Raw genomic sequence first — 27,487 nt, forward strand, 5'->3', positions numbered from 1 at the left:
CCCCTACTGTTGACTCTCCTAGCACCACATACTTCTTCACATATTTGTCATAGCTGTAATTGTTGATTTGTTTGCAATATTATGTAATTAAGGTCTGTTTTTTTTCCATCAGACTCTAAATTTCATGAAGATAAAGACCGTGTCAATTTTCACTCACTGGAAGTCTCCAGCACCTATATGCCCGGGCACATACCAGGTGCTCAATGTTTCTTGAATAAATAAGCAAATTAGTGTGGCATATTTCTCCCGATCTCTATTTCCTGAGCCTGAGCCTCTATTGTCTCCTCTCTGGACCTCAGCAATCACTTCTTCAGCGGTTTCCCAGTTTACAATCAAGCCTCTACCGGTTTCCCAACCAAGAGCCAGAGTGGTCTAATAAAAATGCCAGGCTGACCATGTCACCCTTCCCACCCCATTTTACAGCCTCCCATGGCCCTCGAGATAAAATCCAAACTCCTGAACACAGCCTTACAAGGACTTGCATGGTCTGGCTCACCTCATCCCAGACACCACCTTCTCAACAGACCTTTCTTAATTCAGCAAATATTGATCGAGTGCCTATTGTCCCAGGCCTGAGGACTTAGTGGTGAGTAAAAACAGACTCCTTCAGATCTGCTTACAATACTCCAGATACTTCTCCTTTCCATGCAGGGCCTTTGCACATGCTTTTCCGTTTGTCTGGGAAGTGCTTCTCTCTTCTTTCCTTTCTCCACGTTGTTGACTTTGCCCAGTCAACGCCTACTCACCTACCAGATCTCAGATTAAACACCGTTTATTCAGGGATATCTTATCCAACCTTCAACCTAAGGCTTCCTCTGTTACAGGCTGTAGTTGCTCTCTCTATTCCACCTTCCTAGCACTGACTGCATTTCCTATTTTTAGATTTGTGTATTTGGTTAATACCCACCCTCCCCACCAGGAGTTTCCATGTCTGGTTTTTGCTTACTATCATATCCCTCTGGTGCTTAGCTGGTGCTCCACAATATACTGAATAAAGGAGTGAATAAATGATTCTTCTGCAAGAGTATTCCGGGGCGGGGGGGGGGGGGACGGGGGGGGGTGCGCCTGGGTGGCTCAGTTGGTTAAGTGTTTGGCTCAGGTCATGATCTCACGGTTTGTGGGCTCAAGCCCCATGTCACGCTCTGTGCTGACAGCTCAGAGCCTGGAGCCTGCTTCGGATTCTGTGTGTGCCTCTCTCTCTGCCCGTCCCCTGCTTATGCTCTCTCTCTCACAAAAATAAACATTAAAAAAATAAAATAAGTAAATACCGCTTTCCTCATTAAAAAAAAAAAAAAAAGTATTCAGAGGGTACTGCTGCTTGGAAAATGTTGGTGCCTCTGCCCAGGTGTGAATATGAGCTGGGGCTTAGGCTGGGGGCTTGGAGGGGTACGCAAAGGATCTGTCTCCCAGGAGAGGGCCTAGAAGCTGTTAGTCCTGTCCTGGCGTCCTTGCGGTTCCTGATCCCCACTACCTAAGATGTGGCACCCCCAGCCCTCCCCATCGCTCACACCGCCCAGCAACCCTGATCCCGTGCCCCTAGTCCTCTAGGGCTGTCAGCATCCTGATCCCTCCACCTGCAACTCTTCTCCCTGTTCTTTTTCACATGGCTGGCTCCTCCTCAACCTTCAGGTCAAGTCTAAATGCTGCTCCTTTAGAAGACACCTTATCTGAGTAAGTTTCCCTGGTATCACTCAGCCTTTCATCCAGTTCATTTCCTTCGTTGAAATAGAAATGCGTTTTACATTTATTGTCTGTGTCCCTAGAAGAGTTAGAAGCTTTTGATTACGTCAAACAGAAAATCTGATTGTGTTGGCATAAACAAGAAGTTGTCCAGTGGTAGGACTGGATTTGGGGTTGGTTAACTCAGTGGTCTTCTCAAGGACCTAGGTTCTCCCCATCTCCCTGCTCTGCCACCCTTGATGTTGGCTTTGTCCTCAGGTTGGTCAGCAGGATGGATGCGGCAACTCCAGGCATCACAGTCGGACTTCATCTCATACTGAGTTTTCCCCTTGTTATGTGTCTTAGTTAACGATTACCGTGTAATGAATCCTCACAAAACTGAGCAGTCTAAAATGATATTTATTATCTCACAGTTTCTACGGGTTAGAAACCCAGGAATGGCTTAGCTTGTTGGTTCTGACAGAGGGTCTCTCATGAGGTTATTGTCAAGCTGTTGGCCAGGGCTGAAGTCATCTGAAGGCTTGACTGAGGCTGGAGAAGCTGTTGGCATGTGGCCGTTGGCAGGGGGGCTTTGGTCCCCTGGCATGCGGACCTCTCAGGCTGTTTGCACTGTAGCAGCCACTCCCTCCAGAGTGGGTCCAAGAGCAAGGGGCGACCACGACAGAAGCTGCAGTGTCTTATATGACCTAACCTCTCGTATGACACGCCATCACTTCTGCTGTATTCAGTTGGTCACCCAGCCCTGGCACAACATGGGAAGGGATTACACAGGGTGTGAACACGAGGAGGTGGGGGACACTGGGAGGTCCTCATTTTTTTTCTCCTAGAAGCCCAAGAGACTTTTCTTTATATCTGCCAGCCACAATTGTGTCACATGCCCGTACCTAAACCAGTCACTCATGAGGGGTTTGGGACTACCATTTTCAGCTCATTACAATCATGATTCACGCCTGGGCCTGGGATCTATCTCTAACGAAGCACAGAGGTGGGGGGTGGGAGGATCCAGGAGGAAGATGGCCACCTGAACGAAATCATTTCTGTTCGGGCAATGGGAATGGATGTTGCATAGGCAGCTCAGTGTCCATGACACTCACCTGCTAGACTGTAAACTCCATGAGAACAGAGGCTACGTCTTTTCCTGTACCGGATCCCTAGCATGTAGTCCACTGCCTGGAACCATATGTGTTAAATGGATGAATTCGTGACAAGATGGAGACTACAGGCAGGAGGTCTAGGACTGGTACCTAGGGGTGGATATCGCCAGGCCCTGGCTCCTAAAATTCTGAAAATGCAGGAGGCACCTGCTCCCACCCACCGCCAGCCCCAAGGATAGACAGGACTGGCAGAATTATTCTCACTTTATTTCTGGAGAAGTTTGATCAGATGCAATAACACTGATTCCAGGCGAGGGCAGGGGGCACGGGTACCCCTAAAGCAACCAGTATTCTGTGGCCCAAGGTGCCCCCCCCAGCCCCAGCCCTGGGTTCCCCCTCAGTTACAGTTAAATAGAGAGAGGAAGATCACCCCAGGGAGTCTTGGGAGGGTCTGCCTCCTGCACCCGCCCCCTCCACGCAGAGGAGTCTGAGCACAAGCTATTTACAGTATTCACATCCACTGTACCCCACCAAACCAAGGCAAATACTACAGGCGGCCCTTCCCCAAGGGAGGTGGCCAGAGAGGCTGTGAGTGTATGTGTGTGTATGGGAGGGGGGTGTCCGCACGTGCGAGCACACGAATGCACTGAGGGGCAGGGCCTGGCTCCAGCCAAAGAGACATCAGTCTATAAGGTGCAGATTAAAAATAACAGAGGACCCACCCCAAGGGGCCCAGGCCACTTCCGGCTTTGTTCTGTCTCTTTCTCTTCCAGACGTCCTGGTAGATGATGCAGAGGAGCCCTCATAGCTATGCCTGGATCCAAGGCAACCCCTTAAAGGACTTCTGAGGAAAAAGCAGGAGGGGAAACAGTCAAGGCAAACAAGGCCTCCTAGCCCAGATGTCTGGGGGTCTTCAGGGAGGAGCGTGAGAGGGCCTGGGGCAGAGCTGGAAGAAAGGGCAGGGCTGGGGAGTCTGAGGAAGGCTGCTGGGAGAAAAGTCAGGGATCCCTACCTGTGACCTGTGGGGGCTGTACCACAGCTTTCTTGAGGAAAGCTTCTGCCTCAGCGAAGGGCAGGAGTGCCTCTGGCGTTCGGCCCAGGCTCTTGTCCCCAGAGGGCCCCTTAGGGGAGAAGCCATTCTCCTGGTGTGCAGGGAGAGGCTGCAGGCCGTTCACCAGGGATCCTGGTGACTCTTTGCTCGGCAGGCTGTGGATGCAGGGCCAACACTCAGGCACCTCCCACCCCAGGACCACTAGGGCACCCCACAGCCCCAGTGTCATCCTGCCTCCCTGCCCAGGGCCCCCAGGATCCAGATCATAGCAGATACCTCCACTGAGGCTCCTGGGGGGCCAGCTCCTCTTTCTGCACTGCCTCCTTCTGCAGCCCTGAGGGCCGAGCCTCCCCGGCTTTCACAGGGTCTATCACAGGGAAGGAATGCCCATCAGTTAGGGGCTGGGGAGAGCAGGAAGTTTGAGGATGGGTGGCCAAGGGGACAGAGATGAGAGGAACAGGGCATTTACCTGGGCTGAAATTGTTGGCTTTTGCCTCCTTTCTGTCCAGCTTCTGCTTTGAATTGGAAGAGCAGTCAGACTCAAGGGATATCTGGCCCCAAGGGACTGAGGTGCTGACTTCGCTTTCCCGGCCCAGACCCTGAGGGCGCCCCACCCCCAACCTCTTTTCCTAAACCCATCGCCCTCCTCCCCCCCCCACCCCGCTGCCAGCACTGCCTTTGGGGAATCCTGACCTTGGTTTCAGCAGCTTCTGACTTCCGAGTCCTCTTCATTATCTCCTCCAGACGCTGTTGGGACGCCCCACATCAGTTAGACCCAAGTGCTGCCCTATTCCTAAACCTCCCACCAGCCAGGCCCTCGTCCTGTCAGGGCCCTTCCAGCTCATACCAGTCCGTTCCAGGCAAGGAACCAGAACTCACCCTACCTGCTTCTTGGTCTACCCTTTACAAGCCCAAGGCAGGGCCCACTCCCCCAGCCTCCACTATCCCAGTAACTGAAGCCAGAACCCAGCACAGAGCATGGCCCCGCCCACATAAGCACACAGCACGGCTCTGCAGACCTTTTTGCGCTCTTGCCGCTCCTGCTCCTCCCGCTGGAAGTGTTTTTCCCGCTCCAGACGCTGCCGCTCCGCTTCTTCCCGGGACCGAGCTTCAGCCTCTTCTTTCTGCCCAAGGTTCCCGCGAGCTTTAAGCAGCTGGACTCCAGCCTTCCCTCCGGGCCAGCCCCCCAGCCCGCCACCAGGAGGCGCCCACACCCAGCCCCGCACCGCCCGCCCGCCAGCCGGCCCGCGGGGGCACCTGCTTCTGCAGCCGCTCCTGCTCCTCCTGCTCTGCTTGCGCCTTCTCTCGGGCCTCCTGCTCCTCCCGCCTCCGGGCCTCCGCCTCCCTCTCGGCCCGAGCCTCGGCCTCCCGCGCCAGCTGCTCTTCTCGCATGCGCCTGGGGGACAGAGGAAACTCGGGTTCCGTCCTGCGCTTCTTTCACAGCCTCCATAAGGGCCCCTTCAGTCCCCATGGGTTGACTCACTTGTCCCTTTCTGCTTGCAGCCTCCGCTCCTGTTCCTCGCGCTCCCGCTGCTCCCGTGCTTGGCGCCGCTTCTCAGCCAGGAGTCGAGTGGCCTCTTCTCGGTCTGTGGTGCCCGCCATGGGTTTGCTAGGGGTCGCTGGTGGAGCAGGGGCTGGGGGTGAGGTCAGGACAGCAGTATCTGGAGTGGGATCCAGGACCAGGAGTCAGCACATACCAGCTCAGGCACCTCCATCACCACTGCATGCCCCTGCTTCCTGGACCTCAGGGAGACCCACCCACCCAACTTCTGCCATCAACTCAGAGTGGTGTGGTTCTCCTCTCTGGCCTGTGTTCTGGGCCTAGACCTGCTGAGGGCAAGAACCTCCTCTGCCTGTCTGTCAACACCCAGTCCCCAGGCACCCCTGGGCCCATATCTCTGACCACCTCCGCCTCACAGGCAAAGTTGGCTTCCCTGGCAACCCACCTGCAGGGATGTCGGCTGTGGGCTGCTCCTTCTGGGGCTGGGCTGGGGTGGGGGAGGGCACAGGTGAGGGAGCCGGTGAGGCAGGGGCTGCTGGCTCCTTCTCATCATTGGTCTTGCCCTTGTTCTGGTTCTTGTCCACAGGTCCTGCCGAACTGAGGCTCTCCTTTGCCTCGTCCTTCCTCCGAACCCGCCCCTTGGGTGATGCAGTGGTGCCCCGAGGGGACGGTGGTTTGGGGGGCAGAGCGTGGCCTGGCCCTGGGCTGGGGCAGGGGGAGGCAGGCCTGTGCCAGGATGTGGAGGGAGAGGATGGCCGAGCCTTGCCTTTGGGACTGAGAGAAAAGGAAAAGTTAGGCCCTGAGCACAGCAGCCACACACTTACGCACCCTCTGAGCATGTCATTTCCTCAGGGAAGTATCCCCCTCTCCCCACTGGGCTGGCTCAGCCCTGCCCACCTTATATGCTCTCACAGAACCAGATTATTTCCTTTTAGAGCATATCCCAGTTCGTGATCACATCCTCATTTGTGAGTCTTTGATTACTGTCTGTCTCACCAATAGCCAGGAAGATTGAAAAGAGCAAGAACCAGCCCTGGTTTGGCTCATCAATGTGTCCTCAGCCCTCAGAACAGTACCTGGCGGGTCCAGTTCATTCATTCAGCAGGTATTTGTTGACTGCTTACCAAATGCCAGGCACTGTTCTAGGTGCTACTGTACTTCAGCCATCCAAACACTCGTACAAAACAGAACAAATCTGCCCTCAAAGAGCTTTCATTTTCACTTTAGGAGTGGGTGCCCAACAAATATTTGTGAATGGATGGATGGATGGATGGATGGCCTGGTGATGTGCAAGCACCACTGTGCGTGCCCACCTGAGCTCGGCGTTGCCGGCAGAGAGGCGCGGGCGCGGAGACGCAGGCAGTGACTGGCGCTTCTTGAGGCTGCGCTCCCGGGCCAGGGCACTCTTCTCCTTTTCATTTTCCCGCTCCTTGTCCTTCTTCTCCTTTTTCTGCACCTGATAAGGAGGGGGAAGGAGAGCGGGGACCAGAAGTTGAAGGCGCCGCGCTCCCCCCGGCCTGGCCGGCTCCCTGCCCCACCCCTGCGTGCCGCCCACTCACCGGCGAGGCTTCAGGCCGGCGGCGGACCTGGGCCGGGCTGCCCCCGGCGCTGGGCTTGCGGCGCTCCCCGCGCTCCCCAGCTGGGGCGCAGCGGTGCACGCTTCGGGGGGCGCTGCTGGGCGGCGTGAGGGGGCTGGCGGAGGCCGAGCGCGGGCACACGGGCACGGCTGCAGAGGGATGAGTGCGGTCGGGGCGCGGCCCACGAGCGAATCTGGCCCCTGTCCCGCCCCTCGTGGGGGCTCTCCCAGGGCCGCTGCCCCTACCCTGATCCCGGCCGTTGCGGGGCAGTGTGACCGCACTGCGACTCCGTGCCAGGAAGGAGAGGGTGGGTGTCATCAGACGGTCCACGATGCTGCTCTCCCACGCGCTGAGCTGCAGGCTGCGATCTAGAGGGAGAATGCCAGAAGCGGGTTACCACTGGGGGTCGCAGCAGGGAGGCAGAAGCGCAGGGAACTGTCAGATGCCGTCGTCCCCCTGCTAGGCCCAGAGAGGCTTCCCCAGGACCCTCACCCCAGTCCGGTGGAGCCACATTTGTCTGCTCTGGGGCCTGACCTTCACTGCAGACCCAGGCAACAAGATGCTTCCCAGGGCAATGCCCTGCATGGCTTGAGGGCCCCCTCTACCACTTTCCCTAGGTGACAGACCCTGCCCACTCCTGCGTCCCACTGTAGCACCCTGCACCTCCTGTTATCAGAGGGCTGGCCTGGGGTTGCATGGCTCCATGGATGGGGGACAGTGAGGGTCCTTGTGCTCCTGACTGAGGGGTGTCCCATGCCAGAGAGAGGCTGCTAGGGGGCTTGGCTGGCTTGGGCCACCCTGCTCTGTCCCCTCAGCTGCTGGGTTATTTTTAAGCCTCAGTCAGGTGGAGTTGGTACAGCAGCTGATTTGGTTGCTAGGCAACAGAACAACCAAATAAAAGCTGGAGAAACTTATAAATAACTCCTACCATGGCCCCTTCACATGTGAGCACCAGGGCATGGTAGGAACACAGGGGCCATGCCACCCTAGTTGCCCACAACTCTGGAGCCAGCTGAGGCCATGGCTAGGGCTCTGAAGGCAGAGAGGGCGGGGTCGTTTGGGCCCCCCAGGGTAGAGCCAGAATAAGGGGCCCGCTCTGCACACACAGCACCCAGGCTAGTCTGGTACTTGGGGGCAAGGCCACCTGCCTAAGGCGGGCCTAGGCCAGCTGGCTGTGGTTGGAGATGAGGCTGCCTGCCCATTCCCACTCTCCACCCCTACCCCCAACACCACCCCCACCCCCACCTCCACCTGCTCTTGAGGCCCCAGCCAGGCCTTCTGTCTGCTGGGACACTGCTCTTTGTCTCTGTTCTCCTCCCCTGCAGAGCACATCTCTGTCCTCAGGGTCCAGACCCATACACCCGGCTCTCCTGAGGGGTGCAGAGCCCTGGGTGGGGTAGAATGGGGATGGAGACCTGGAGTATGTGAGGGCTCCTGGGATCTGGGGTTCTTGCTGAGCTCTGGAAGAGGCTTGGTGGGGGCTACAAGGGGCTCTGGAGGGAGGAGGGCTGGGCCTTCTCTTACTTCTACTGGGGGAGTTCCAGAGCGTGGCAGAGGACTTTGAGAGCCGCTTGTTGATTATAGAGTCCACGTGTTTAGGCAGGTTTACTGCCGACACGGAGCACCTGCTCCCACCTGGAGGGGAAAAGACACGGCATTAGGGCCGGGCCGGACAGGAGCCAGGGGGGGCACTGAGGCCTTCCATGCAGGATGCTCCGCGGGCAGGGTGGGAGAGGGAAGAGTGGGCAGGCTAGGAAGGGGAGGAGAAGGCGGACTTGGCTCTGGGAGGAGGGGATGGGGGATAGGTGACCAGAGACAACCTGGATTGGGGGAGCCAATGGAGAAGGAACAGAGGAAGGGGACGGAGCAGAACTAGAGAAACTATAGCCTTCCTGGCCAGGAAGCCATTCCCTGGGGCTGGGCGCTGCAACCCCTCCCCCACAGCCACCCGGTGTCGGCGCTTGCTGGCACTGCCCTGCCAAGGCGCTATGGCTACCACACCCACGTACCCGGACAAATGCAGACATTCCTAAACAGAAGAACCCCGAGTCACAGTCACTCGCACAAATTCACACGTTCGTACGGGCACACAAAGACAAAGACATGCAGGGGCGTGTAGAGTGAAAGGTACACTTCCACATGCACATGTGTGTGCAGACATGCACAGATACAGAAACACAAACACGGACAGATAATGGGTCGGACCCAGATGCACACAGGCACAAACACATCGAAGCAACTGAATCACGGTATTCGTAACAGCTAACGTTTGTTGGATGCTTACCATGTACCAGGCACTGTGCTGGGCACCACACACATGTTACCTCACTTGATCCTCCCAAACATCTACCTACAACCTCGGAGGCAAGTAGTATCGTTATCCCCATCTTACAGGCGAAGAAAGTGACATCGAGATGTTAGAGGTCACACCGCAAGTGCCAGAGCTGGGATCCTAACCCAGTTCCGTCTGACTTGGGAGCCCTCACTGAGGTACACAAGGCCATAAACACACCAAGGCAAACAAACAAACGCATATTTTGACATACAACACACACATATCCACGAGCACATACACCAGAAGGTCCACAGCTGGAAATACTGAACTCTGCTGTTACATAAAGACATTCAAACACGGTGGTACATACATGCCAGCAAAGAATCAGACCCCAATCCTGATGGCCCGACATGAAGAAAACTCAGAAACACAAATCTGCCTCCCAAGACAGGTACACAAGGGGGTGGTAGTTTTCTTAAATACCCAGTGTCTGCAAGGCATTAAAGTGTTTTTTTCTGTATCATCAACCGATAGTAATAATGGGAGCAAAGAAGGCTAATCTAAAGTGACAGAGGTTTGAAGAGCAAACCAAATGAAGAGAATTCACCTCTGACTTGATAGCAGAAGTCCTCGGGAAGGGACAATTTGGTTTACAAGGTCATTCGAGAAGACACAGGTCGTGTGAAGCAAGGCATACCTGCTGCAGGGTGCTGCCAGCCCCTGGCACCAATGCTGGTCCCTGTCCCCACTCGTCAGGCCCCAGCCCCACCCACCCACTCACTAGGCCCTCCAGCCCACTCACTGGTCTTATGTCCTGGGGAGCTGTGGTGCAGGGCTCCTGCCCAGGACCAGCGCTGCTGCCGGATTTCGGCCCATGTCTTCTTCACTGACCTCTGGATGGCCGCTTCATAGCGCTCCTGGTGGGGAGAGGGGAGAGGAGAGAGGTCTGGGCTCAGAATCATCCATCATACCTGGGAGAAAGGCCCCTTCTCTCGCCTGTGACAAAGCCTCCCCCACCCAAGAAGTTTTCCCTGACTCATTGCAGGTAACCAAGGTTACTGAATGCTTGCTATGATTAAAGGCCATTTGTAACAGATCCCTTCCAACTTGTTCTTGGGGAGCTTTTCACTGTTCTTGAGTCATTTCCTGGATGTATGAGCTGTTTCTCTGAGGATGGGGTGGGACTTCCCCTGCCCTGGGGCTCCCAGGGAGGGCCGTGTCCCCCCTGGCACTGAGGGTCCTGACCTTGGGACTATGTTTTCCCTTTAGCCTGAGGGCCCCCTGGCAAGACCAGGCCACCTTTTCCTTCCTTTCTTCACCAGTGCACAAGCCAGGGCGCTCCTCATGTCCTGGAACTCAGCACACTCACATAGACACGCCTCTGCATACACGCACACACGGGACACACACACAGACACTCGCACTGACAGCATACGGTTACAGGTGCCCACCCCAGCATGCACAGAACCAAGCGCGTCTGCGGCCGCACGGGTGCCCAGATTGTGCGCTCAGGGACATGACGGCAGATACGAACACAGACATTACCGTGTGGGCACGGATGACACAGAGGCATGAACACGGATGTGTGGACACACACACACGTGTACACAGGCCATGCGTGCCCGGCCAGAAGTCAGCACGCACGCACCTTGTTTTTCTCCAGCTTCTGCCGCTGCCGCTCCTCGAGGGCCGCGCGGCGTTGCTCGGCTTTGAGCCTCTGCTCCTCCAGCCTCCGGCGGCGCTCCTGGAGCTGCTTCTCCCGCAACGCCTTGGCCTTCTCCTCCTTCTCCAGCCACACTGCTTTCTTGGCCGCTGTGGGAAAGGAGCCCCGGCGGGGGGAGGATGGGGGGGTGAGAGGTTCTGCTGCAGTCAGGCCAAGCCTGTCTCCTCCAACTGGGTGGCCCTCCCGGTTACTGTGTCCCCGGGTGGGTCTTTCTCCTGCCTGCTTGGGAGGGGAGATGCCTCTGCCCCCAGGCTCCCCCCCACCAAACTGAAGGGCTTTCTGATGGCAGGATCAGGTCTCAGAAGCAAGATTTCCCTGATGGAAGGTCTCTTTCTCCCCCATTGGCCTCATGGTCTCTCAGTGCTAAAGGAGAAATGAGTTCCTTAGGGCCTGTCTGACTTTGGAGCCTGCTGGACAGATTTTCATAAATTGTGATTAAGAGCACGGGACTGAGGGCAGCCTGGGTGGCTCGGTTGGTTAAGCTTCCAACTCTTTTTTTTTTAACGTTTATTCATTTTAGAGACAGAGAGAGAGGAAGACACAGAATCTGAAACAGGCTCCAGGCCCTGAGCTGTCAGCACAGAGTCCAACGCGGGGCTCGAACTCACGGACCACGAGATCATGACCTGAGCCGAAGTCGGTTGCCCAACCGACTGAGCCACCCAGGCGGCCCTAAGCTTCCAACTCTTAATTCCAGCTCAGGTCACACGATCTCACAGTCGTGAGATCAAGCCCCATGTAGGGCTCTATGCCTACCACATGGAGCCTCCTTCGGGTTCTTTCTCTCCTTCTCTCTCTGCCCCTTCCCCCACCTCTCAAAATGAATAAATTAAAAAAAAAAAAAAAAAAGAGCACGGGATTGAGGGTGAAATCAGGCTTCTGGGTCTGAATATCAGGTATTCTCTAGTTGTGCAGCTGAGGAAAATGATTTCACCTCTCTGAGCCTCTGTTTTCCCATCCTCAGGAAGGGTCGAGAGACCCATTGAGATAATGAGATAATGCACGTACTGCTCTTAGCACAGTGCACGTAATGAAGCATTCAGAAGTGTTAGTGCTGTGGATAAGAGGCTGATGGCGAGGATAGTGGGGATGATGACGCTTCCCCAACACTCACCCAGGTACTTGGCTCGTTCTTCTCGCCGCTCCTTTGCCAGCTTGTGTCTCTCTCCTGCCTTCTTTACATCTTAGACAAGGGAATGAGAACAGACTTAGGTCAGAGGCTCCCCCCAAATGGGGAGTCAGCCTCAGGGCCCTCCCCCAGGCCTCATCCCCATCTTGTTCCCCATCTCCTCCTGGGCCCAGGAGATTCCGTCCAGTGGCATCATCCATGCCCGGAAGCCTGAGCCAAGGAGTTGGGCCCAGGACTGGGCACATCATACATACCTTGCTTGGTGGGAGGGCTGTCAGAGGCTTGCACCGCCGTCGGGGATGGCTGGCTGCTCCTTCGAGGAGGTCTGGAATCCCGGGGGCCTGTGGCTGGTGGGGTGGGTGCCCTGCTCTTCCCTTCTGAGAAAGGGGATTCTTCCTGCTGGGGGGCTGACCTAGGCCCCACTGGCCCTGTGGGGCTCTCTGGTTCCAGTGGGAGCTGCTTAGAGCTAGCGGCATTCTTCATGGCAGGTGGGGTGTCTGGGGGAGTGTCAGGGACCAGGGTGGACATCGGTGGTGGTGGCGGCGGTGGGGAGGGGTCACCTTCAGGAGAAGGTCTTGGCTCTGGGGGGGTCCTGGCTGCCACAGCTGGAAGACCAACACAAGAGAAGAGAGAGAGTGAGATAGCACAGCCGTGCCCTCAGTCCAACACGGAGCTCTCTCCCTCGTCCAAGTGACTCCTTCATTCATTCACGCAACATGTTTATTGAGTTCCTTCTGTGTACCAGGCCCTGGTCCAGATACTAATGATATCATGCTGAGAAAACAGCCATGGTCCCTGCCTCCGTGGAACCTACCTTCTAGCAGGTAGACAGATAAATAGCTAGGCAATTACAGCATAGAATAAGTAAGTACTATGTCGGAGGGTAACCCAGCAGAGATGGTTAACCGGCATTTAGGGGGCTTCCTGAAGAAGTAACAACCAAGCCAAGAGCTAAAGGGTGACCTGGAGTTGGCAAAGCAAAGGGGAGAGGGTTCTGGCAAAGAAAAGAGTATTTGCAAAGGAGCAGGAGGGAGCAGGGTGTACTGGAAAAACCAAGAGAAAGTTGGTAGCACTTGGTGCACCAAATGGTCACATCTGCCTCCCGCCTCTTTCTGCTTCACTTCGGGGTCACGGTGCCCAACCCAAGGCCTGGTACACAGAAGTGCCAGTGCTGGGCACAGGGGACTGGCCAAGAGGAAGGCCATGAGTCTGGGCACAAGTGGGAGGCCATGTTGCTAAAGCCCCAATGTGGGGGCGGGGCAACCAGCTACTTTCACTTTGTAATCTTTTTTTCCTTTCCCAAACACACGTAGATTTCTTCTTTTAAGATAATAATATTTCAAGGCGGCTCAGTCGGTTGAGTGTCTGACTTCAGCTCAGGTCATGATCTTGCAATCCGTGAGTTTGAGCTCCGCTTCGGGTCCTGTGCTGACAGCTCAGAGCCTGGAGCCTACTTCGGATTCTGTGTCTCCCTCTCTCTCTCTCTCTCTCTGCCCCTCCCCTGCTCCTGCTGTGTGTGTTTCTTTCTTTCAAAAATAAATTAACATTAAAATAAAAATTTTTTTGAGACAATAATATTTCAAGATCCCTGTAAAAGACAGCACAGTGCCAAGTAAGGAAGCCACATGATTTGGTATGTACGTGGATATGCACACATGTGAGCACATGCATGTTATGGAGAGTTGAGAGACAGGTTTTGGAATCAGTCAGATGAAGGCCCAATTCTGATTTTACCACCCCAACACAGGAAAGGAGGGCATGCTTCCCCAGCAGGTAACCTTGGGGAAGCCATTCAACCTCTTTAAGTCTCTGTTTTCCTATCTGTAAAATGGGGATAATGAGCCCAAGCTAGCAGGGATGTCAATGAAGCACCTGGCATGATTCACGTGCCAGCAAACACTTCCTGCCCTTTCCCTGTGGGTCACATAAAGCTCTGCAAAAAGTCCTGTTGACATCTGCTGCTACCCTCTGAGCGCTGAAGGGAACAAAGGGATACAGCCACTGAACCTGGGCTTAGAGAGCAGGGAGCACGGGAAGGTGAGTCTAAGGAAGCATTTTTCGCTCTTACCAGAGCAAACTACCAGACTAAGTGCTCTCCTCTGGGAAATCTGGCCCTCTCAGGAGGTGGCAAACTCCCCATCCCTGTGGGTGACAATGTGTGTGTAGGGAGAGGACACTCCCAAGGAGTCACGTTTGGGACTGTGGGTACCTTTTCCAGGGAGACAGGTATCCAGTGACTGAATGTGAGCTCTGAAGGCAGACTATCTGAATGTGAGTTCTGGCTTCCCCATTAACTGTGTGACCTTGGGCTAGTTACACACCCTCTCTGTGCCACAGTTCCTGTGGGGATAGTACCTACCTCGCAAGATTGTGATTTTAGTGCTAACGATAACCTTTTAACAGTTACGTATATTTTAAGAGCTTCCTATATTCAAAGCAGTTTACAGATACTCGTTTTAGTCCTTACTGAAAATACTTAGGCAGGAGACACTATAAATATCTTTTTTACGGATGGGAAAAAGTAAAGCAATTTGAGGTCACTCAGCTGGTAAGTGAAGGAGTCTGGACTTGAACCCGGCACCTGTCACCAGCGTCTGTGCTCTCAGCAATCATAGCCTCCTGTCTCTGTTTAAGGCAGTACGAAGTAGTATGTGTTATGCAACCAAATCTGAGGATCACAGTTTTCCCCTCATTCCTTCCCTTGCAGCTTCCTAGGCTCAGGCGAGAGCCCCAGCAGAGGCCCTGTGTCCCTAAGGGCCCATAAAAGTCTGCCAGCCTCTAGGCTCCGTGACGGCCCACCCAGCTTTCCCCACACCAGCTTCGGAAGGCTGCCTGGCTACTATTAGTCTACTTCCCAGCCACCCACAAACTCCTTTCCAACTCCAGTGGGCAAGAAAATTAGCAGCTATCACTCAGTGCTTACTGCATCCCAGGGACTAAGCTAGCCCTCTGCATCCCTATCCTGCATCCTTATATGAGCTCTGAGAGGTAGAGATTCTTACCCCCGTTATACAGATGAGACAGTCAAAGCTTACCCCACCAAGTGATTTGCCCAGGGTCATAGAAATAGCATGTGGCATGGGAATGCAAGCTGGTGCAGCCACTCTGGAAAACAGGATGGAGGTTCCTCAAAAAATTAAAAATAGAACTACCCTATGACCCAGCAATTTCACTGCTAGGCATTTATCCAAGGGATACAGGTGTGCTGTTTCGAAGGGGCACATGCACCCCCATGTTTATAGCAGCACTAGCAACAATAGCCAAAGTATGGAAAGAGCCCAAATGTCCATCGATGGATGAATGAATGGATAAAGAAGATGTGGTATATATATACAATGGAGTATCACTCGGCAATCAAAAAGAATGAAATCTTGCCATTTGCAACTATGTGGATGGAACTGGAGGGTATTATGCTAAGTGAAATTAGTCAGTCAGAGAAAGACAAAAATCATATGACTTCACTCATATGAGGACTTTAAGAGACAAAACAGATGAACATAAGGGAAGGGAAGCAAAAATAATGTAAAAACAGGGAGGAGGACCAAACATAAGAGACTCAAATATGGAGAACAAACAGAGGGTTACTAGAGGGGTGGGGGAGGGGGGATGGGCTAAATGGGTAAGGGGTATTAAGGAATCTACTCCTGAAATCGTTGTTGCACTATATGCTAATTTGGATGTAAATTGAAAAAATAAAATTAAAAAAAAAAAGAAAAATAGTGTGTGGCAGAGGCAGGATTTGAACCCAGGGCCATCTGGAGCCAAAAAGCTTAGGTGTGTGAAGTACTCAGCTTGAAGGCTGAGGGTGAGGCCTGTTTACTGTCATTCTTCTAGCATCTGTGCGTGCTACGGGTGTTGCAAGGAAAACTGGTGGGTGGATGTTTGTCTAGACCTAGGCAAATCACACCCACCAGGCAAGACAGTGAATCTCCAACTAGGTCCTGAGTAGCCGGGTGCAGCTTGGGAGGAGGTGGAGGGATGAGGCCTGGGAGGACCGGCCCTCAAGTGTCAGATGCAGTGGAGTAGAAAGATCTTAGGCTTCAGAGTCAAATAGGCCTGGGTGGGAAATCCCAGCTCTGCTGTGGGACCTGGGGCAAGTCCTGAGCCTGTCTGAGCTGCAGTTTCCCCACTGAGATGTTGGTTCCAACAGCGAGTGGGTACATCATCTCGGGCACCTGGCAGGGGCTCAGGAAACGGCACCTGCCCAGACGACTCTGTCCACTTCTCCCAAATCTCTGCTACAAGAGTCTGCTTGGGTCAGGCCTTCACCCCTGCTGCTCCATGACACTGCTCTTCTCAAGGCCACCAATGACCTCCACACTGTGAAAGCAGCAGCCGTTTCTCAGTCCCCGGTTTGCTAACCTGTGGGCTGCATTTGACACAGATGATCCCTCGCTGCTCCTTGAACACTTTCTGGACTGGGCTGTGGAGACAACACACTTTTCCTGGCGTTCCTTCTACCTTGCTAGCCATTGACTCCTCAGTCCCTTTTGCAGATCGGTCTTTAATTGCCTAACCTCTTAGCGCCCGGTGCCCCGGGGCTCAGTGGAGGAGTTCATCTCTTTTCCATCTGCATGTACTCCCTTGGTGACCTCATCCAGACTCATGGCTTTAAATACCATTGCTCTGCTGATGACAACCGAGTTTGTATCTCCAGCCCAGACCTCTCCCTTGAGTTCCAGTTTCGCTCATACAACTCCCTATTTGACACCCCTGCATGTCTTACAGACACCTCGGCTTTAACACATTCCCACCTGAGCTCCCGATCTTCCTCCCAGAGCCCTGCTCCTCCCTGTTTTCCCCATCTCAACCAAGGGCAACCCCGTCCTCAGGCCAAAAATCTTGGGAGTCATTGTAGAGTCTTTTCTTATCTCACATCCCACATCTAATCTCTCAGTAAATCTTTCTGGCTCTGTGTGCAAAGTATGTTCTGAATCCAATCACTTCTCACCATCTCCACTTCTATCATCTTGGTTCAGCCACTGTCATCCCCTATAAAGACTCCCTGCTGGGGTGCCTGTCTGGCTCAGTGGCAGGGCTTGCAACTTGATCTCAGGGTTGTAAGTTCAAGCCCCATGTTGGGTGGAGAGATTGATTTAAAAAATAAAATCTTTAAAAAAAATTTTTTTTTTAAAGTTTATTCATTTTTGAGACAGAGAGAGACAGAGCATGAATGGCGGAAGGTCAGAGAGAGAGGGAGACACAGAATCTGAAACAGGCTCCAGGCTCTGAGCTGTCAGCACAGAGCCAGACACGAGGCTCGAACTCACGGACCACGAGATCATGACCTGAGCCGAAGTCGGACGTCCAACTGACTGAGCCACCCAGGCGCCCCTAAAAAATAAAATCTTAAAAATAAAATTAAATAAGGACTCCCTACTGCCATTCTTTGTTCCCCTTTCAACTTTTCTCAACACAGCAGCAGAGTGATTCCGTTTAAAAATAAGTTAGATCAGGGGCGCCTGGGTGGCTCAGTTAGTTAAGCGTCCGACTTCAGCTCAGGTCGCGATCTTGTGGGTTCCTGAGTTTGAGGTCTGCATCGGGCTCTTCCAGCCACTGTTCCAGGCATTCCCCTGCTGCAGGGCTATGCACTTGCTGTTGCTCTCTGCTGAGAATTCTCTGCGCCCAGATTCAGCGTGTCTCACTCCCTCCTCTCCTTCATGCCCTTACTTCAATGTCACTTCTCACTTACACCCTCCCTGACCCTATTTAAAATTACAAACTGCAATAGAAGTCTCCTTCCCCTCTCCAATGGTATGTTTTCTTTCCAACACTATTTTTCTCTCAAGTATTAACACCATTGTAACACTGTCTCCCATCTCTAGAAGATAACCTCCATGAAGGCACACATGTGTGTCTGTTTTGTTAGCTGTTGTAACCCTAAGACCAACAGGGCTGGCACATAGGTGCTCCACAACTATCTGTTGAATGAAATAATCAACAGACTCCACCTTGGCTGATATCAGCATCTCTCTTACCTGGATGACTACAACGTCTTCCCACTGCTCTCCCCACCACCCGTTTTCACTCTGCTCTCTACTGAGCAGCCAGAGTAATTGTTTCCAAATGTGAACCTGATCACGGTACTTTCAGACACCTGAAACCTCCCAGTGGCTTCTCATTGCTCTAAAGATAAAAACAGAATTCTTGAGTGCAAACTATAAGTCTGGCATAGTCTGAAGTCCCTGTCCCCATCTCCTGTACCTCTTAAATCTCTTCTGCATGTTCCCCACTTGCTTTCTGTGCTCCTCCTATACTCACCTTCTGATTCTGGTAACCATTCATACTCCCTCCTGCCACAGGGACTTTGCATATGCTCTTGCTACACTTATTTTTTTAAGTGTTTTATTTATTTTTGAGAGAGAGAGAGAGAGAGATGGAGCATGAGTCAGGGAGGGGAGGGGAGGAGGGAGACAGGCTCCAGGCTCTGAGCTGTCAGCACAGAGCCTGACACGGGGCTCGAACTCACGAACCATGAGATCATGATCTGAGCCGAAGTTGCACGTTTAACTGACTAAGCGACCCAGGAGCCCCTGCCCTTTTCTTGGTTAAACCTCATTTAGCCTCCAGATCTTAGCTCAGACATCATTTCCTCAGGGAAGCCTTCCCTGGCTTCTCTGATCAGGACAAATTCCTTCATGGCTTCGTGTGCCTCTTGTTTGGAGCACTGTGACTAATACAACTTCAAACTTCTTTGTGGGCCTCTCTTGTTATTGTCAGCCTCCCCTTAGACTGGGAGGAAGCCCGACAAGGGCTAGGCCATGTCTGTTTTGCTCACTGCCGCACCAGTAGCAGCCACCAGAGTGCCAAGTACATGGAGACACAGTCATGAGATGCTGCTGAACGAGAATAAAATGCCATACCAGAAAGCCACCCTGGCCTAATGCAGTGCAAGAGAGGGAGATTTTTACTCTAATAAAGAGTAAATCCAGGGCGCCTGGCGGGCTCAGTCAGAAGAGCATGCAACTCCTGATCTCAGGGTTGTGAGTTTGAGCTCCACGTTTGGTGTAGAGATTACTTAAAGTAAATTAATTACATTTAAACAAAAAAAAAAAAAAAAAAAAAAAAAAGGAGGCCAATAATTAAAAAATAAATAAATAAATAAAGGAGTACCTGTTCAGGAGCCAAAACAACAACAATAACAAAAAACAAAACAAAACAAAAAAAACAAGAAACAAAAACAAACAGAAAAGGAGTAAATCCACGTGGCAATTTATTGCAAAGGGATAAACACTTGAAGGGAAGCAAAACAACGCCATCTCAGTTGCATTTGGGCAGTTTCCTGGATGAGGCACTCAGGTAGAAGTTAAAAAGAATAATGAGTGTTTGACTCCAGCAGCTCAACAAGAAAGACTTCTCAAGAGGGGCGCCTGGGTGGCTCAGTCGGTTAAGCGTCTGACTTCAGCTCAGGTCATGATCTCATGGTTCCTGAGTTCGAGCCCCACGTCAGGCTCTGTGCTGACAGCTCAGAGCCTGGAGCTGCTTCAGATTCTGTGTCTCCCTCTCCTTCTGCCCCTCTCGTGCTCTGTCTCTCTGTTTCTCTCTCGAAAATAAATAAGCATTAAAAAAAATTTTAAGAAAGACTTCTCGAGAAGCAAACAGGACGTTTGGATCTCTTCTTTTGACCTGGTGGACTATTGACCCGAAATACAAATATTTTCCTCAGAAGTATGCCAACACTGACGAAATGCCACTGGGACAGGGTTACCCAGAACAAATCATAGTAAGCCAAATAAATTATTTGGTATGGTTAAACCAATTTCTGATTATTGCCACTTTCACTCATCAAATGTGATCCTTTGGCCATCGCACTTTATTTTTTGGCCTGGGTCAAATTGTGAGGTTTTAGTTACTGTTAGTTTTATTTTGCTTTGCTGATATCTACTAGAAGTATTTGCTAAGAACTGGATAAGAGACAGATAGTTTGTATTTATTTCTTGGCACAAAGAGCACCAGCAGGGCAAAGGTGTAGGAGCTGATCACAGGGTCACAGAAAGTCTTATCTTCTCAAGAGCCCCAAGAGGGACCGCGTGTGGGGTCTGCAGAAAGATCCGGGCCAAGTCTCTCAGAGGGTGTGTCACATGTCTCAGGGTGCCTGCTTACGCCCCATCTCCACCCTCTGGGAGCTGGCAGTCCCTTTCCTCTGGTCCTTCCCTCCTTCCATACCAACAACTGCTGCTGGGCCAAATATTCCTCTCACAACACTGATAACTCAGTCTGGTTCTTCTGTTTGCCTGCTGCCCCTGTCCCTGCCAGCGTGGGAGATCATGGAGAGAAGGGACTGGGTCATATGCCTTCTTCCAGCCCAGGGCCTCACATAGGACCTGCCGGCACAGAGCAGGGGTTCTGTGTCTGTTTAATGAACACACGGATGGATAAACGCATGGGCGGGATGGGGGTACTGTGGAAAGCCACCTAGCCAGCACAGAGTCAAACCCCGAGCTGCTCCAAAGCCTCACCTCTCTGAACCCTAAAGGTCCTGCTCATACCGGAGCCCTGTGTGCGCCCTGCGGGCAACTAAGCCCAGGAAGGGAAACAAGCTAAGGTACTGAAGCTCTACCGTATGCCAGGTACTTTCCCTCATCTCATTTCATCCTTATGACAGCTCTAAAAGGAAAGTTCTATGGATGGCCCCCCTTTCACAGGTGAGAAAACTTACTCAGACAAGTTCAGTGAAATTACTCATGTCAGCATCAGAGGTAGGATTTGAACCCAAGGCTATCTGATGACAGAACCCTTATGTCACAGTGTTTCTGGTAGGCGTCACATCACCTTGCCTGTTCTCTGAAGAAGGAAGTGATTCGGTGGTTCCCCCAGGGAGGTTCCCCCCAAGATGGCGAAGGGTGCAGGTGCGGCAGGTAGGCACTGAGCTCAGAGGGCAGGAATGCAGGATAAGGCGGGCTCCTGCCCAGGCTGGCCACCAGGAGACAGGAAGTGAGGCACCTGGGCAGGAGATGGGGGGAGAGTGGCCTTCCTCCAGGGGTCAGAGCAAAGGAGTGCCCAGAGGAGAGCTAGCAGAGGGGGGTGCATGGACAGCACCCCTGGGTGGGGAGCATGGGGAGGCAGAGAGAGGAAGCAAGACAGAGATGGGCACCTGTAGCCAGAGCCTTCCGGCTCTCACAGCAGCTCCTCGGGTGGCAGACAAATGAAGATGGCAAGGCCAACCGAGGGGCAAAGACCCATAGAGACAGAATACATACCACAGAGAGAGAGAGAGAGAGAGAGAGAGAGAGAGAGAGAGAGAGAGACTCAGACAAAGTGAACGGAGCCTGAACAATGGTGAGAGACAGAACAAATTCTTTTCTCCCTTCTCTCTCTCCCTCCTATATACACAGGAGTCAGACTTAGTGGGATTTGGAACTCGACAGACACACAGATACACACAGACACACACACGGAGCCAGGCATCCCTCTGAGGCACAGATGAAGCCTCAGAGACCCACACAGCACTCAGAGACACAATGTTCCCGGCACACGTATACAGCCCCATTCCAGGTCGCTTCTGCCCTGCCCCTTCTGGGCACTCCTTTACCCGGGCCAGGGGAAAGTCCTGTTAACACCAGCAATAGCTAATGCTGTGTCAGGCACAGTTAAACACTTTAAACGCATCAGTCCCTTTCTTCTTTACCCACAGTCCTATGAAGCAGATGTTATTACCCCATTTGACAAATGAAGAAATAGATTCAGAGAGATTAAGACACTTGCTTAAATCACACAGCTGGTGAGTAGCAAAGCTGGGATTTGGGCCCGAATCGGCATGACAGTCTGTACCTTCACTCAAAGGGGTACAGCCTCCTGGGTTTCCCCTCCTGGAAAGATCTGATCTGGGAGGATGGGGCAGGGGAAGGCAGGAAGGACAGACTCTGCGATATGCCTTACTGCCGGGCTGGGACAGAGGGGACCCTTAGGGGGCAGCATTACTCCCGGCCAGTGTAGAGCTGAGCCAGCTCAGAGAGCGGGGCAGCCTGCTCCAGCAGTCCTCAGGACCTGGGCCACAGGCCCTTAGCGGCAGGGCACTGGGGCCAGGCCTCGGGCCTCTGTGGATGATAAAGCCGGGATCACAACTGAGACCGCAGATCTGAAGGAGCTCTCTGGCCTGGTTGGCGGCCATTGTTCCCAGCCTCCAATCAGGAGCACCCACTTCCTGTTATTTTAGGCGGCAGGAAATGACCCCATCCCGCAGCTCAGGCCCCACCACGGGTCCTCCCTCAGCCTCAGCAGGGCTGCCCGGGCTGGGGCCTACATGCTCAGGGCAGGGGCCTGGGGATGGCCTGCTGGCTGCACTGTCCCTACTGCCTGGGTCCAGGGCCTCCTTCTGAGCTGACTTACTCAGACTCCAACCGGGCAAGATGCACAGGGGACCCAGGGCTCTGCTGGCTCTACTATGCCTGCCAGAGAATGGATCATGGGGTCCCTAAGACCAAGATGCCAAGATGCCAAGATCAGTCATGCAAGGGAAGCATGTCAGACTCTATCACTGGCTGGCTCAGCCACAGTAGTTCAGTCTTGAGGTTTGGTGCAGAGGCTTTAGAGCCAGATGGACCTGGGTTCAAATCCTGCCTCTGTCAGTTCCTAGCTGTGAGACTTTAGGCAAGTGACTTTCCTCTCTGATCCTCATCTGTAAAAGGAGGATAACATTAGGCCCTACTCAAGGATTGTTTTGAGGATCAAATGAGACAACGCACATGACAGGCTAAGCATCATGCCTGGCACAGAGAAGGCCCTTAATAAATAGGAGGCTGGAGATAAGTTGGACTTATCCCTCGTAAGAGCCTGAATCTCCTCCTATTGGTGAGGAGCACTGATGGAGGTAGCAATACCATGCTATGTACCCCCTACCATGCTCTCTGCTCCCCTCAGGGCAGAGCTGCAGCTGAGGGGTGGTGGAGGAGATGCTGAAGGCTGTGCCCCGGGGTGCCAGGCAGCGCTACCACAGCCAACAAAGCTGCATTATCTGGGCCTGGCTCCTTGGCTCCCTCACTTGTCCCAAGGCCCAGTGGGGAACCAAGGACATGGCTTCCTGCTGCTTGCGGCCTAACTTCCAGCCTTGGTAGACCCGAGACCTGCCCTGGCCGCTCTCAAGTGCCGCCACTCCAGTCGGGGCCCTGCTTTCAGCTCATTCCCCCTCCCTCGGCCCTGCCCCACCAACAGCTGATGCCCATCCTGAGGGAAAGGGGGAGTAAACTGGCCTGATGCCCCTTCCTCCTCGTTTGCATATGCGTGACTGCACATTAGGGGCTCATTAGAGGCCTCATTTACTGGGCCCAGTGGCCCAAGCAGGGACGAAGCTGTCAGTGAGAGGCACCAGCTAGGCTGGCTGCTATATGTAGAGACAGCTCGTTGTGTCAGTCTCGCTAACTTCTACTCATCCTTTTAGGTCCACTTCAAATGCCTCCTCCTCTGTGAAGCCTTCCACAAGTAGAGCCCACTGACCATTGTATCACCCTTATACCTGGGTTCCCCTACAGTGAACACATCGCCTTCCGTCACTGGGTCAGGAGCTCCCAGAGGCTAGTGACTCTGTCTGATTCACTTCTCTGCCATCTGCATAGCCAGCACATGGCAGGCATCACTATGTTGTGCTGGATGACTGTCTGCACGCACCTCCTGGGTCTCTCTCCTGCTTCCACTGCCCTACCTCAAGCACAGGGGCCCCTCTGTTCCCCCGATACACCCTGGCTCATGTGTATCTAGAACTCCCCTCTCCCTGGCCCTCTGTCTCATACTGACCTCCTGAAATTCTAATTAATCACACCTCCTCCTCAGGCCTCCAAAGGAATTAAAGACAATAAACAAAAGAAACAAATAGTTAGAGTTTATTGAGCACTAACTATGTGCCAGGGCTAAGTGTGTCATGTGTTCATCTGATTTAATGATCCCAATATCTCCATGAGATAATTTCTGGCACTATTCTCATTTTATAGATGGGAAAATTTAAGACTCGGGTTAAGCAACTTACCTGAGGCCGCACAGCAGTAAGTAATGAAGGGGAAACTTAAACTGTTTGATTCCAGAGTCTACATTCTTAAGCAAACCAGCTCCCAATTCCTGTCCTCACCTCCCCCATATTTTGTACCTCCCTGTTGGCACCAGTTCTGATGAGCATAACCACAATAATGGTAATAATACTGTATTGCGGGCGTCTCTGTGCCAGTTTCCTTTAGTACATCATCTCTAACCCTCACATTAACCCCACAAGGTTTGATAACATGACCTCCATTTTCCAGGGGCATAAACTGTGGCTGGAGGAGGCAAGTCACTTGCTCCAGTCCGCACCTGTCCCCTACTCCATGTTGCCTCCTAGTAATGCTCAGGGTGCAAAGGGCACTCAAAGATGGCTGGGATCGTGCCATGTGCATTCAGTGTCGCAGCCCCATGCCTCAAACTTGACAGGGTACATGCCACGGGCACCACCTTTAGTGCCCTTGGCTTATAGGGGGTTCCTGTCACCTTCACCTTCTCTGTGTGTAGGGATCAGCCACCAGCCTGATCTAGGTTCTCCTGTAACTCTGTCTAGGTCCTGTGTATAGAAGAGTCTTCCCAACCCAGGACCCTGCATGCAGGCCCCCTCAGGCCGGGTGGTATAGCCAAGCATGTTCCCCTCCATGCCCTCATATTCAGTCCTGGCATCCCACCCAAGTGCCCTAATTCTAAACTAGACACTCACTCAGGCCCTCATCTGGAGCCCAGTAATCAGGCCCATTCAGGCCCCAATGTACACATCAGTGCCTGCGCCCCTCTGATGCAGACAGCCAATAAGCAGATGAAATGGATCCAGTCTAGGACTCCCTGGGTGTCCCCTCTCAGGCTCAGGAGAGACAAGACTGACCCAAGTGCCACTGTTCCAGCACAGGCTACAAACCTCCTAGACCACAACAGTCTGATAGCCCCCTCCCCCACCTGCGCCTTCCAGCTCCCACACCCACACGGTCCCCTGGAAGCACCCACGCTGGCATGGGGAGGAGCCCACCCACAGCCAAGCTGTGCCGCCTCCTCTTGGGCTCTCCGCACCCACAGACACTGTTTCATGCTGGGCCTACGCCGCAGGGGTCAGGGAGGTGGCAGGGATTAGGCTCTAGGACTCTATGGAGGTGTGAGGTTGGGGCCGCCTCCCCCCTGAGTCAGTGGGAACGGAACTTGGGTCCTCAGTAATCATGTTCTTCCCTCCCCTTCCAGGAAGAAAGAGAAAGAGAAATCCCTCCCTCCGACACCAGGCCCAACCAGAAACCTGTCCCCACCCCCTCATCAGCTGCTCCCAGATCCGAATGGGATTTGCAGAAGTCCAGGGCACTGGTGGTTGGTGGGGTGAGGGGAGGGGAGGGTAGCTTTGATGGTCTGGGGCCTGGAGTGTGTGTAGGGGGGCGGGGGTAGGCATCCAGAGCCTCAGGCTGAGTGAGGAATGATGTGGCAGGTCCCGGGAGTGCGGCCTTGAGCCTTCACCTCATTCTTGAGAGAGACTCAGGCCTAAAGAGGGTCGGAAGGAGGGTGGCCGGATACGCAGATTTACTTCTGTCCCCTTCCTCCCCAAATCGGGCTGGGTGGGCTCCGGAGTAGGCCAGGCTGCAGAGGAGGCGGCCCACCTCCCAGCTCCCGCCCTCGCCCCAAACAATGCCGCCTCCCCCTCCCCCTCGTCTTTATCCGGCGGGTTACTTGGCAGCCGCAGCTAGAGACCTCCCCCTGCCCTCCCCTCCACTCCCGGCCGGCCCGCAGCAGCAACAGGCCCTTTGCGCGGCAGCTGGAGGGATGGGGTGGGGGCGAGGTCTGGGCCAGGGCCTGGGCGTCGCGGGGCGCCAGGGCCTAAGTTGCGGTATGCAGGGCTCCAGGCCTGAGAATCTGGACCCCCAACACACACATTCAGGCTGGGGTCACACTTCCCCACCTGGGATGAAGTGGGGGATAGACGTCCCAGCTCAATTGAAAAGGATCATCAGGGCCTGGGGTGGGTCGGGGAGGGGGTGCAGGAGGAGAAACCGAGGTGGCACTGGGTCGGGGCAGAAGGGTCTCTCCAGCAACTCGGGCGCGGGGTCCTCGCGGATCCCGCCGCCCAGTGCGTCCCAGCGCCCAGAGTGGGGGAGGGGGCAGCTGTCAGAGGATGCGTCGGTGGCCCCGAGCCGCCGCCGCTGCAGCCTTTATTTTTAAACTTCCAAGTGGTCAGAGGGCGCGGCGGGGGAGGGGTCTCCGCCCAGCGGGTTGGCCTTCTCCTCGGCCTTCCCGAGGCCCCGCGACCTCCCCCCATCTCTCCGGTGCATGGATCCCGGCATACCTGGGGGTGCGCCCGCACCCGGCTCTGCATGTGAGCCGCTCTCCATGGCTGCGGCGTCACTGGGGGTCTTGGGGGTCTCAGCGGCGGCGGCGGCGGCGGCCAGCGGCCAGGACAGGGGTCCCACGGTGCATCACGCCCGGCCCGGCCCGGCGGGCAAGACTCGGAGGCGGGGGCGCTCCGGGGAAGGTCGGGGCTGGCTCGGCTGGTGGCCTGCGAGGCTCGGAGTCGCCGGGCGCCCAGTGGCTGTAGGATCCGGCAGCGATCCCTCTCCCTGCCCGGCGCCGGCCCAGTCCCGGCCGCGGCCCAACCCTATTGTACCGCCGGGGCTGGGCCTGGCCTCCCCGCTGGCGCGTACCAAGTACGACGCGGGGAGGTCTCCGCCTCAGCGTCCAGGGACCGAGCCGCCGCGCGCCCGCCCCGCGCGCCCCGCCCCGCCTCCGCCCTGGAGCGCGGGCCCTCGAGCTGGGGACGCCTCTCCTGCGGCCGTGGCGGAGGGGACGCCACGGCTCCCTGAGGACGCGGGTCCCTGTGACTCCCCCTGCGGCCGCGCGTTGGTACGCGCCACAGCGAGAGAAGACTATGTAGGGAGCGCTCCGGTGACTCACCCGCGGCTAGGACTGGGGGGAGTCGAGGGGAGCGGGCATGGGAGCCCCCAATCCCACCCTGGAACCTGGAGGCTCCGGCTCCGGGGCCCCGGGGCCTTGGCGCTAGCTTCAAATCCAAATTCTCCCCCAACCCCACCTCAAACCAAATCCACCCCGGGGGTGTGGAGAGACCTGAAGGAGGGTCCCAAGGAGACCCCTAAAAGGACTCTGCTTTCTCTCTCCTGGGGATGGCTGGGATGGGAGAGGCCCGGAACCTTGCTGCTGCCCTTCCTCCAGTATCCTATGGTTGGTGTCTTCCCTGCTCCTCAGGGGTAATTACAGGCCTGCACCAATGCTTTACTCAGGTCTCTAATCTGCTGGGTCCCTCCCAGCTCCAAACTGGGTGGTCTTGGCCCTGAACCTCCCCCACCCCTATCGGGCGACCCCTCCGATCTCCCCGGAAGGATTTTCTTCCCTGTGGCCTGTCGAGGAGGCAGTAAGCCTCTTCTGACTCCCCTCCCCCAAATAGTCCTGCTCACAAGCTCTTCGCGGTGGATCCCCCAATCCCCTTGTCGGTGCCAGCGGAGGTGGGGCCTCAAGCCAAGTCTGG

General features: G+C 54.5%; 1 protein-coding gene across 3 annotated transcripts; it reads right to left on the reverse strand.

Annotated features, from left to right (window-relative positions):
• Positions 1 to 3,020: 3,020 nt before the first annotated feature.
• On the reverse strand, positions 3,021 to 26,662 carry MAP7D1 (MAP7 domain containing 1). Of its 3 annotated transcripts, XM_019430221.2 has the most exons (18): positions 26,294 to 26,657; positions 12,285 to 12,635; positions 12,016 to 12,084; positions 10,827 to 10,990; positions 9,981 to 10,095; positions 8,428 to 8,538; positions 7,149 to 7,271; positions 6,886 to 7,052; positions 6,640 to 6,782; positions 5,772 to 6,100; positions 5,309 to 5,486; positions 5,083 to 5,221; positions 4,845 to 4,949; positions 4,519 to 4,572; positions 4,295 to 4,337; positions 4,102 to 4,192; positions 3,787 to 3,980; positions 3,021 to 3,618 (listed from the first exon to the last, which is right to left on the reverse strand). In XM_019430221.2, the coding sequence occupies exons 1-18, from the start codon at positions 26,337 to 26,339 to the stop codon at positions 3,608 to 3,610; spliced, it is 2,433 nt and encodes an 810-aa protein (XP_019285766.1). In that variant the 5' UTR covers positions 26,340 to 26,657; the 3' UTR covers positions 3,021 to 3,607. The 3 variants fall into 3 exon arrangements, with proteins under 3 accessions (XP_019285766.1, XP_053753471.1, XP_053753472.1); XM_053897496.1 differs by having other exon boundaries at positions 6,886 to 7,271; positions 26,294 to 26,661; XM_053897497.1 differs by lacking the exon at positions 8,428 to 8,538 and having other exon boundaries at positions 6,886 to 7,271; positions 26,294 to 26,662.
• Between the last annotated feature and the right edge of the window lie 825 nt (positions 26,663 to 27,487).

This window comes from Panthera pardus, unplaced genomic scaffold (assembly GCF_024362965.1).
Source record: "Panthera pardus isolate Hobbes unplaced genomic scaffold, ASM2436296v1 HiC_scaffold_11, whole genome shotgun sequence".
Classification (NCBI taxonomy): domain Eukaryota; kingdom Metazoa; phylum Chordata; class Mammalia; order Carnivora; family Felidae; genus Panthera; species Panthera pardus.

Excerpts from the sequence above, each read along its gene's own strand:
- MAP7D1 (XM_053897496.1), bottom strand. The coding sequence starts at position 26,339 with ATGGAGAGCGGCTCACATGCAGAGCCGGGTGCGGGCGCACCCCCAG. Across the intron at positions 6,783-6,885 it reads GCCGGCCTGAAGCCTCGCCG|GTGCAGAAAAAGGAGAAGAA; the intron begins GTGAGTGGGCGG and ends CCTCCTTATCAG. Across the intron at positions 4,573-4,844 it reads AGCGGCAAGAGCGCAAAAAG|CGTCTGGAGGAGATAATGAA; the intron begins GTCTGCAGAGCC and ends GCGTCCCAACAG.